We start from the raw sequence: 12114 nt of genomic DNA, 5'->3' as shown, positions 1-12114 counted from the left end.
ATGGCTACTGAAGTGAGCCTCACCATCTCCCCACCTTCTCTTATGGCCCCAGATCACCTTCTTCCTAATCCTGAGAAATGTCCTGACCAAGCCAGGCCAGAGAGAGGGACATAGATGAAATTGTCACTTCCACTAGCTTCCGCTAAATCCCAGTCACCACCTGGAATATGAAACTTTGTTGTTTCCTCTCCTCCTCCATGTGTCCTTTTCCTTTCCTACCTTATTTTGCCTCTTTAAACTTAATTTCTCCAATACGAATTTCTCCCTACTGTTACTCACACCTTCTTGTCAACTGTCTGTAATGGGCCACTCTCTTACCACTTCAAAAGTTATTTTTCCTCCCTTGGTATCCTGCTGTTAATTGATTTATCTCGTTAGACTGACCTCACACTTGGTAAAGCAACCCCCACCCTTTCATGTATTTATATCTGCTCCTGTATTTTTCACTTCATGCATCTGATGAAGTGGGTTCTAGCCCACAAAAGCTTATGCCCAAATAAATGTGTTAGTCTCTAAGGTGCCACAAGGACTCTTCGTTGTTTTTGCTGATACAGACTAACACGGCTACCACTCTGAAACATATCTCTCTCTTGTTTCCTTCTGTCTAATGAGAGTCTAGCTTAGCCGGCCAAGAATACACATTTTGCAACACTGCTTTAAGCCGGTGACTAGAGAATCAGCTAAAAGCAATGCCCTAAACAGCCCGATGCTTGTACAAGTTTGGCAGGTTTCAGAGTAGCTGACAAGACCATCTGTTGTGCCTGTGTTTTTCCAGCAGTGAGATTGCAAGTGCAAGTCAGCATCAGAGACAGAAACTGCATTTTCTATCTTTGCTATTCTTTTTTCTCCCTGTTTGTCTTGTCTTCTTAGACAATGCAATTGGACTTTAATAACAGCCGCAACAACAGCACTATCCCTGCTCAACTAACTTCTTCTCTTTTCCTCAAAAGAACAGTTATTACCATCTTTGATACCATCTAAGAGACTGTTAAACAAGGGGATGTTTTCTTCTAAAAATTCTCTTCAGCTAAAGGGAAAGGGAAAAGGGGATGTTGTTAAAATGAAAACCTTATTTAATACTTTGCATCTCAAATGCTTTAACTGTTTTTCCTTCTTTTTCTGTATCTCTAATAAAATGCTAAAAGGATATTAATGCTGTGATTGCCATGGTACTAAGCAGGCTGAGGTCTCTGTATGCCAAATGCCAACCCTTGTTTAATACTGTTTAATGTTGGACAGTAACTGGGTCAGGTGTAATACTTTATACCACATATTCTATCCAAATTAATAAAACAGGACTATCTCTTACTAGGTGTTAATATAACACCTATCACAACAGGGCTGTGATCTCAATTGGTGCCTCTGGGTACTACTGCATTACAATTAATAGTACCTACTAATAAGCAATTTTTGCTAGTGTAACAACATCCAACATTGCAGAAATACAATGCTGGTGGTAAACAGCTTTAAAGAGTTGACTATTGTCTTCACACTTACCTGTCAGAAAACTTAATGTATTTCAAAAGGCTTATTTCCACTTGGCTTGGTACTCAAAGCACAGCAGTTTTTCATATATTAAACATCATAGATACATGTATAGGAGATGAAATAAATTATTTGAACCTTTTAAATTATAGTGACAATTTTATAGAAGTTAGAAAGGGGGAAAATTGCTGTTAAGTAAGGCTATGATTTTGTCACGGAGGTTGCGGAAGTCACGGAATCCATGACTTCAGAGACCTGTGTGACTTCAGCCCGCAGTGGCTGGGAGCTGCGGCATCCCACCACCACCTACAGCGGCTGGGAGCATGGGTGCCCCACAGCTTCTGGCCACAGTAGGTGGTGGGAGGACCCTGCAGCTCCGAGCCGGGGCCTGTGCAGGCAGTGTGGTGACCTTGCAGCTCCCCATTTTGTCACACATATTTTTAGTAAAAGTCACAGACAAGTCATGGGCTTCCATGAATTTTTCTTTATTGTCTGTGACCTGTCCATGACTCTTACTATAAATATGACAAAATCTTAGCCTTACTGTTAAGCCATGTAGTCAATCTCACTTGCAATGCAGAATTTTTCCCTAGAGTATATTTTGTTAGTTTTTTGTCCAACCTAGTTTGAAATCTTGCAGGCACTTGGGCTTTCTCCACTTATTTTAGGAGACTTTCCCACGGTGCAAAGTATTCAGTTGTTAGGAATTTTCTCCAGGTCTTGTTTTGTTCATTTCATCGCATCATTCCCAGGTGTGTATTACAGTTAGTTCTCCCTAAACTAAACTCCCTAGTTCTCTGCAATGTCTACATGACTCAAATACTTGTAGTTCACTTCATGTCCCCACTTAGTCACTGTTTGGCCAAACAATCATCAGCTGTTTCTTAATTTAACAAAGGATGAACGTGTAAGTTGACCAAAAAAGTGCAGTCAAATAGGAAACTAGCACATTATCCTTTGTTGTATTTAACAAGCTCTAACTATGTTCTAATCTGTTTTTTCTCTTTGGGTGGGGGTTCTCTTTGGGTTCTTTTATTACAGAAATTTAATCGCCTTTTCAGAGGAGGGATCTGACCCGTATGTCCGAATGTATTTATTACCTGACAAGAGAAGATCAGGAAGAAGAAAAACACATGTATCAAAGAAGACATTAAACCCAGTGTTCGATCAAACGTATGTTACATTTTCAGTTTACTAGTTTTACATTATGTAAGAGGCAAAGCTGTGAAACTTCTGTTGCATGAACTGGGGGTAGGTTGGAAATTTTCAAACAAAAAGTAAAGTCCTTAGATTCTTACTTAGGTTTTTTTTTTTAACTCTGTCTGTTCCCAGTGACTTCAGTAAGGCCTTGTCTATTCTGACAAAAATTTGGCCCTGTAATTCACCACCAGTCTCTTCCACCAATGGGAATTGGTGGAAACAGTAGTGTAGACAGGGCACTTGTTTTTATCGTCATATCATTTAATCCTTGAGCTTGATCTTTTATAAAGCTTCCACTGTTGTTAGCACTGGTGATGAATTACAGGTCCCACTTGTGCTAGTGCAAACACAGCCTAAAGACCTTTCTTTAGAGGTGAAAGTTTTCAGACGTGTCTCACTGCTGCTAACTGATTTGACTCCACTGATATTAGGAATGCTGAGAGCCCTAGATGGGCAGCTGACTGGCATTTTAAGCTCTATGTCATCTAAACTTGCTCAGAGAAGTTCTAATTAACACATTTGTTCAAGTCGTGTTAGCAGCTAATGAGGTGTCTACATTATGGCTCTCACCATTCATAACACCTTTAGAGACAAACAGGTGTTAGTAACAGTGGGAAACCTAATGTACATAATGAAAGGTTTCAGAGTAGCAGCCGTGTTAGTCTGTATCCGCAAAAAGAAGAACAGGAGGACTTGTGGCACCTTAGAGACTAACAAATTTATTAGAGCATAAGCTTTCGTGGACTACAGAGTGGGCTGTAGTCCACGAAAGCTTATGCTCTAATAAATTTGTTAGTCTCTAAGGTGCCACAAGTCCTCCTGTTCTTCTAATGTACATAGAGCCTAAAAGTATTGCTTGTATTTTGAGGCTGATTCAGATCAAGACCAATTTTACAAAGGTGTCAGGGCAACATCCACGCACTTTGTAAATATGGTGTTGGTATAAGTGAAATTAGATTTTTATATGAATTTGTAATGCTCTCAAACATTAAATTTCTTATACCGCTTCATTGTAACCAACAATTTCACTCTGTGTTCTAACTCTCTTGAGAATCAACAAATAACCAAGTTCACTTTTAGTGGTTTTTGTGTTAAAATGATTAAAAGTTTAAAACTTACAAATATCTCTTGTGAACATAAGATAGGTTTAAAAAGCCAGAGTTGTGTCATATATATTGCATCATAAATAGTCTGCTTTCCATGTCAATTGGTTTCATGAATTAAAAAATATTAAATATTAAATATATTAAAATATTAAAAAAATATGGATTTGATTCTGCTTCAGGGAGTAGGGAAGACTTGGGGCAAAATTTTCCTCTTCAGTCCACAGTGACATTGATGGACATTGTATGTGAAGAATACATAGCCCAGATCTGCAATGTAGATAAGAGATTTAGGCTACATCAGAGAGAATTTTGCTGTTTAAATCAATATTTCAGAGCATTGAAAATAAGCTATGGCATATGATCAGACTTTGGGTTTCTAGAATGCTTTTCATATTCACAGTGTGATCTGGAGTGTGTGTGCACGGCACTAGCTTGGCACAAGCTAGCGTGCTAAAAATAGCTGTGTGGACATTGCAGCTGCAGCTCTGCCTGAGTTCAAACCCAGTCAGTTGAGTGGGCAGGCGGGAGCCTGAGCTGCAGCGTCCATTCTGCTATTTTTAGCATGCTAGCTTGAGCCCTGCTAGCATGAGTCAGTCTACCCTGGCTGACAGACTCAGTCCCAACTACAGTGTAGACATACCCAGGGTGACCTGCGGTATTGTAGAAACCAAGGTTTACTGGCAAAAAATAGTAATCCACAGGTGGCGTTTGGCATCACAGAAAGAGCAACATTATAAATGATGGAATGTATGTATACATTAAACCTGTAAACAGAAAATCAAGGCACAAAGATAATAAATCAAAGCCTAAAAACACACAAGAAAGCTGAGGTTACTCCCAGTCTCCTGAGCAACATGGGGCAGTCATAGGCTGAGGATCTTAAATAGTGGCTCTTTTTCCTGCCTCTGGGGGATCATTCTGCCTGGAACTAGGCCTGTTTGCCAGCATGCCAGTACTGAGGCAGAAGAGGGTCTTTCAAAGTGGCATGTTTCCTGTGAGGATTATTTCCTAGCCTGCCTTGCAAGATTTTTCCCTTACAGAGCCAATCTGGAAACAAGATCTTCCCTTTTTAGAATTGCCATTGCCAAAGTGTTTCAGTCCCAGGTGCACCCTCCACACAAGTGAGCTCCCGACAGTGGCTTGACTTGCTCCTTCCCTTGCTCAGTCCTTACAAGGATTTGGGACTGTAGCAGGGAATGCTAGGGTGCTTGGCGTTTACCTGTAGCCAGCTCAGTAGACCAGCACATCTGGTCTTTTGGATAATGGAAGAAAGGGACTATCTTCAGTCAGTCAGATGTTAGAGTAGCATCAGTCCACTTTGCTACCAGAGCCCTGGTTTTTAGATCTTTAAAAATAGACAAGAAAAACAAGAGGGTTGTTAAAATCCACGGAGGCTTCCCAAAGACTACATCTCCATCCTCCCCCTCCAGGTGACAGATTTGAGTTTCTTTGTTCGATAAAACAAAGTGCTTTAGAAAGCAGTGAGTCAGGTATGGGTATTGCAGTGATAATAGATGTGAATGCATAGCTGGAGTCATTATGGTATAGAGACTTCCCTCACTCTCCAGAAGTGCAGAGGTCCCAGATGTAAAGGAACGAAATGCATTCCACTCTGTGAGTAGAGAGGATTTCAGAGTCTACTTGGCTCCTTGTATGCTGTTGTGGGGGAGAATTGGGGAGGGACTCTGTATGAGGGCCAGTGGTTCTGCTGGTGTCCAGACTCACCAGCTGTTTCCCCCTGGAGAATGGGGACATTGAGCCATGGAGTCTGATGCAGCCTTGAATCTTGATTATAAAATGTAAAGCAGCACTACAGCGTGGAGAGTAGGATTCCTCCTCCTATTTCCCCCAGATAACCAATGATCAGCCCATTTATTAGCACTAGGTATTAGGAACAGGCTCAAATGCGATAGCTCTGAACATTTGATTTAAGCACTGAACATTTTATTGAACAGAAATGTTGGACAGGACAGTGGGATTATCCTTTTCTCTTCTTTCTTTTTCTCGCTCTCTCTCTCACCCATACCTTATTTGTTGTGTGTTTTTATTTTGTAATGTAAAATAAATGGTCTAGAAATGGGTCAGTGAGAATTGTGGTGTTTAGCAGCAGCAGCAACAAAACTAGCAGAGTTCAAAGCATATTACATGTCTCAGGCACCAAATCCTCACTAAAACGATATTTTTTTCATGTTAGCTTTGATTTCAGTGTTTCTCTGCCTGACGTGCAGAGGAGGACGCTAGATGTAGCAGTGAAGAACAGTGGTGGTTTCTTGTCCAAAGACAAAGGGCTGCTTGGCAAGGTAAGTTGAAAACAAGCTGAAAAATGTCATGTAGCAGGTCACAGCTATAAAGGCTAAAACCCTTGGGCCTAAGCCTGATTGAGTGAGTGCCTGGTTCAGATCTGTTGTTTTTCAAAATCAGTGGCATTCTATACCTCAAGCCTCAGTGAGGACAGGAAAAAATGGCAAGGGATAGGAAGAATGGCAGACCAGAAGATGGCAGAAAGTGGGAGGATAATACATGCCTGCTGAAATATACACAAGTGCTCTAAATGCCTGACTTATTGATGGTACAGACAGATAAGGAGTAATAGAAATGGATGAAATTCCAGAAAATGATCTCCCAGAATTGCAGATCCTGAAAATGGGATCTGAGCCATTTGATTTACTTTAAATTATTATTCCTACAAGTAATTGTAGGGCCATTGTAAGGGCATGTGTACTTGGCGTTGAACTGAACAAGCAAGTAAAAGCACTTTTCAAAGTACACACAAGAAATTCACACACAGTAATCAAAATAACAAAATGTACAAAGGCATGAAGAGAACCTCTGTCAAAGACCTTCTCTACCCCTTAAAAAGTTCATCTGTCAACCCAATTCACCATCCTGCAAAACCTCTTTAATCTCCACCATGCCTAGGAAAGGTTTTGGGGGAAAATAGGCAAGACTTGCAGTCCTGGAAGTTACCAGATCTGGGCTCTGATGGACTGAGTAAGGGATTCCAGGCCTGAGGATCATTCACAATGAATGCTCTGCTGTCAGCTTCCTCCCATTTAAACTAGGGGGCTTTTAGCATGAGCACATCAGCCAGTCAGAGCTGCCATGATGTCACAGGAGTGAAAGTTGAGCTTTCAAGTGTCCTGGACCCAAACTACTTTATAGATCAAAATCAACAACTTAAACCTCCTCTAGAAATCAACCTGTATCAAATACACATGCCAGCATGTGTGTAAAATGCTCTCTGCTGGCAATATTGCTTTCAGTGTAGCCCAGTGTCAAACTCTTACCATTTAAAGAGAAGTTTAGACTTAAATATGCACCCAATGCATTGATCGTCTATTTAACATCCCTCTCACAGTTATTGATACCTCTGGCATCTGAAGAACTCACCAAAGGCTGGACCCAGTGGTGAGTATGATAATGTTTTGGGGGGTTTACAATAACATAACTCTATTTTAAATAATAATTCCCCTTTGCTCTGTCCCTTTTTAGGTATGACTTAACAGAAGATGGTACAAAGCCACATGTAACCTAGGCGCCGTTAGACACCAGGAGTTGCCCCTAGCTTACTTTTGCCAACCTTTATATATTTTAAAAGCATTGTTCTCACAGATGTATCAATATTATTTTTATAGCTTCATTTATTTACTTATTAGACACATCCCAATAGTTTTATAACACTTGGACATTATATGTAGATTTAGCCAATCTTATTGTTAAACTTTGTATTTTAATTTGCTGAACTACTTTTCATGTTACTGTAATGTGCAATGGTATGGTAGAGTAACCTCTTGTGTTTAAATTGAACTTTATGGCAGTTGTACCTATTAGAAAGTGAAAAGATACTGTTCTGCTGTTTTCCTGCCTTGTTTTGTATATCACCGAGGTACACTGTACCATGTAAATATATACTATTTTTTTTATAATTTTTCCATCCTGGTTTGAAGTCCTAAGAAAACCGATCAAGGATAGATATTTTCTTCTAAATGCATGTTAAATTCTTTGGACAAATCTTGTTTTGCCCTTGCAGCAAAATGGTCTTAAAATGATTAATTTTGTGGATTTTTTTTAATTGAAAGACATTATTAAGATTTGACAGTGCATTTCTGGCCCTGTAAGGCTAGTAAAAGAAAATGTACAAAACATTAATATTTTAATATTTATATAGAAATGTATTATTGGAAAGTCATTCTAGAGAATATAATAAATGTGTTTTAGAGTTGAGAATTCTAGAAACATTATATGAAGAAAGGATTGTCATGGTCCATGAATCACAGCATATAAATCTGGGGTTTCATTTGGTGCAGGAATGAAGACTTATAAACAGTACAATATTTTATTATGCAGATTGACTTATTATTTCTTATTGGTGTAATTTATTCCCATAATTTATAGCACCGTACCTATGATCTTCTGAAAGAATGGTGAGGACAGTCACCTTCCATATTAGAAACCAGGTCTCCTAAATAACCACTCATGGACTGTCCTAACAATTGCATTGTCATTTCATGGACAGATAAGGTATATGAAGCATCTTATAATTCAGGCTCATCAAATAGACACAGTAGTCTTTTTATTATATGGAATATGTATAATATGAAAGTGGAGCACAAACTGGAAAAAAAACACTATGAAATCCAGAGTTTACACTCTTTCCGTAATTGCTTCATTGCTGCCTAATGTACCTGGTACATGAGGCAAAATGCACCCCCAATACTACCATGTGCCAGGTAGGTTCTTTTGAAACATTGCTGTATTCTTCTACCAGGACCCGCAACAATGTAGATAACACACACCAGCAAGAAAGTAGACAATTGGGAGTTGAGGACACACCCCTACAACCTTCCTGCTGTGAATCACAGGAAGACTGTTTTTGTATCCAATTTGTTTTCCTTTTTGAAAGCTTTCTCAGACTGTTATAAAATGTGCATTATGAACGCAAGAGACCAGTGCAGCTCTTTCAGAGCCATTAGCCTCATGATCTTGGGTAAATATGCAATTAGACAACAGAAGTGTATTATTTAGTTAAGAGTCTAGAATTGAGTCTTAGCCAAGAAATTTTTTTTAAGGCAGAATAAACTCCTGAAAAAATAGCTTTATAATATAATTACTAACAGAACCTTAATTCTAGATGTAGAATATACCTACGTTACTAGATATACCAAAGTGCCTACCGTAGATGTAGCCTGTTCTTTCCATCAAAATTAAGCATAAGCCCATTTTAGTTTGATGTCAATCTGTGTTTTCGCATGATTTATCTATTACACACATACTCATATATACAGTGGAACTCTTTTATAGTGAGGTCATTTTATTTCACAGAACAGCTTCAGCAGACAAAACTCTCACTGGGAGTTCTGCAAGCATTTAGACTGCAGGATTGAGTTGTGCAAAGAGCCCTATAACCATAAGAAAACTGGAGAATTTTCCATTTCATATAATAAGTCTGCCTCTTGTTCAAGTTCACTAAAGGTTCCACTCTATATTAATGGGTATGTATAAATACGTACACACACTCATTATCTACACACACAATGGAATATATTATGAACTATAACTTTCCTTGTGGAATAGTCATTCATCCCTTTACACTGTAGGGAGGAGGAACAGAGAGAGAATTGTTGTAGATGCAAATGAAGGTGCAGAAAGTAAGAGCTGATGTAAGTAAAGGAGGTGTAGCTCAGTGGCATTGCCTTTTGCCTCAGTTCAGCTTCTAGAAGGAAGGATTTTTAGTATAAATGTAGTTGACAGCTGTGGTTAACACCATGACCAGTGACGACAGGGGGTTCAATCCCTATCTAAAGGCTAAATTTCAGCCCCATACTATGGTTCAACTTTAAGTGCTGACTTGAGGAAGAAGTTAGACTTCATGCTGGATCACAAATAACCGCATGTTTTTCCTTGTTTAGTCCCTAGGAGGAAAAGGTGGTGTTTGTGGTAAAGACAAGAGGTAGTAACACAAAATGGAGGAGAAAATGAATGTAGAATTTATAGCACAGATTTTCAAAATGGCTCAGCACTCACCATCAGGCCTAGATTTTCAAGATAGCCCAACTCCACTTAAGTACCTAAAATGAAGAGGCCACATTTTCTAAATAACTGAGCACCCTACAGCTCCTGTTTGTTCTCAGTAGTCACCGGTGGGTGCTTTTTGAAAACCTGGCCTTGTGTAAAAAACGGATCAGAACAATTTGGTCCAAGTAAGAGTGTCTTTTTCTGCCCTCAGCAATGTGGGGGCGGAATCTGTGTGTCATAGTAAATGTAAGTCCTGGCTTGTTCTTTTATTTGGGAAGAGAAAAAAGCGAGGATGCTTATTTTTCCTTTTATTCCAAAAAAACCTGTCTCATTAGTAAGTCAAGGTTTGAATGTCTGCTGATTAGCTTTCCATGTAGTTTGTTTATCCTGTGCCTTAGAATACGAACATATAAAGGTGTTTAAAATATGTTTTAAAACAAAGATGAGCTTTGTTAGCTGTATTTATCAACATTTATGTTCTGTGGTGTGGAAACGGTTTTTAGAAATGCTGCGCTTCACTGGGAAGAAGACCAGCACTCTTAAATTCAGAGCTGGCATAATCCAAAAACAAATCACCGTGTGTCACTTGGATTAAAAGAGATGAATCTTTTGTTTGGAATCCTTTCTTTAGCAGAGGTGTAGCAATTGGTGAGAGTTGAAATGAGAACAAAGTGTGATCTATTTTGTACAGATTGCCTTTTTTGCTCATGTAATTCTACATTATGATGCATGTATTTATTCAATAAACAGTTCATATGGAAGTCAGTGTGTTGCAGTTCCCTTTCATGCAGGCCCTTGCAAGGAAACTAACTACAGCATCTTGCAGACTTGAAAATACTAGTGCTTTCCATTTTCAGAGTTGTATGGTATATACATTGGCTACTGTAATCAACACAGCACTCCTAGGAGGGATGGAGAGAGGTAAGTAGTATCCAGTTTTACTTATTTCATCCGAAGAAGTGGGCTGTAGTCCACGAAAGCTTATGCTCTAATAAATTTGTTAGTCTCTAAGGTGCCACAAGTACTCCTGCTCTTCTTTTTGCAGTTTTACTTAGAAAATTGAAGGAGAGAGGTTACATGATTTACCCAAAGCCACACAGTTTGTTAGTGCAGAACTGGGATTAGCACTCAGGAGTTTGTAGGTTCTAGACCCTGCATTATCAGTCTCCTCAATTCATGCTGACTCTCAAAACTATTTGCTGAAGGAGAGAAGTTGTCAAAATTCAAACACATTTTATGTTTCAGTTAGTCTTCACTTTCTGGAAAGATGCTGTGAGTGGAGACGCACACTGCTGAGAAGAGGTTTTAAAAAAAGGATTAGGCAAGATAAAGATGTATTTTTAACCACATACCAAAAATATTCTCTTGGCTTTTTTGCAAACCTTCCAGAATCTGTTCTCATCTTGAAGAATGTATTAATGCCGCTCCTACTTTAGAGGTATAATTTCCTCTCTGTGAATGAAATGCCATCCACTGCTCACAGGGCACATAGTAGGTGCATGCAATACTTAAGCATCCCTTAAATCCTGTTTTGAAGGCATCCACCTCTTCCCCTCTTTGTTTTATTAACACAATGTTGAGTGTCCCTGGCTCATTCTGTGCTACAGACCATACTGTGTCTGATGACATGTCATCTATGGGAGGTTGTGAAGAGAGGCAACAACACATCAACAAATGTGTCTACAAATGTCTAGCTACATTACTGCCTGGAAGTACAACTCCAAAAGCAGTATCTCTGAGAATGACATCACAGCAATAACATAACAATATTTCTCACCAGGTTAGCATGGGACAGTTAGGATAGGTTTAAATACCAATAGTTAGGAACACTGGTGCTGCCATATTGCAATAGGCCCAAAGTCCATTTAGTCCAGTATCCTGTCAGATGATGGTCAGTACTAGCTGCTTCAGAGGAAGGTGTAAGAACCTCACAGTAGGCAAATATAGAATAACATGCCTGCACATTGTTTTATCTTGATCTCTAATGGTTAGAGCAAGGGTAGGCAATCTATGGCACGCGTGCTGATTTTCAGTGACACTCACACTGCCCAGGTCCCGGCCATCGGGGCTCTGCATTTTAATTTAATTTTAAATGAAGCTTCTTAAACATTTTAAAAACCTTATTTACTTTACATACAACAATAGTTTAGTTATATATTATAGATTTGTAGAAAGAGACCTTCTAAAAATGTTAAAATGTATTACTGGCACACGAAACCTTAAATCAGAGTGAATAAATGAAGACTCGGCACACCACTTCTGAAAGGTTGCCGACCCCCGGGTTAGAGAATGGCGTAAGCCCTGAATC

The 12114-nt window shown here is 39.2% G+C and overlaps 1 protein-coding gene across 5 annotated transcripts in view; it reads left to right on the top strand.

Annotated features, from left to right (window-relative positions):
• Nucleotides 1–10567, top strand: part of ESYT2 (extended synaptotagmin 2) — a 141225-nt gene extending 130658 nt beyond the window's left edge. For all 5 annotated transcript variants that reach the window (XM_005308107.5, XM_005308106.5, XM_008162969.4 and 2 more), the window contains 4 exons: nt 2527–2658; nt 5986–6091; nt 7150–7199; nt 7284–10567. In XM_005308107.5, the coding sequence (XP_005308164.1) occupies nt 2527–2658; nt 5986–6091; nt 7150–7199; nt 7284–7326 (331 nt within the window). In that variant the 3' untranslated portion in view covers nt 7327–10567. The remainder of the gene's footprint in view (nt 1–2526; nt 2659–5985; nt 6092–7149; nt 7200–7283) is intronic.
• The last annotated feature ends 1547 nt before the right edge of the window (nt 10568–12114 follow it).

Source organism: Chrysemys picta, chromosome 2 (genome assembly GCF_011386835.1).
Source record: "Chrysemys picta bellii isolate R12L10 chromosome 2, ASM1138683v2, whole genome shotgun sequence".
NCBI classification, from domain to species: domain Eukaryota; kingdom Metazoa; phylum Chordata; order Testudines; family Emydidae; genus Chrysemys; species Chrysemys picta.
This window is presented reverse-complemented; position numbering and strand designations above follow the sequence as displayed.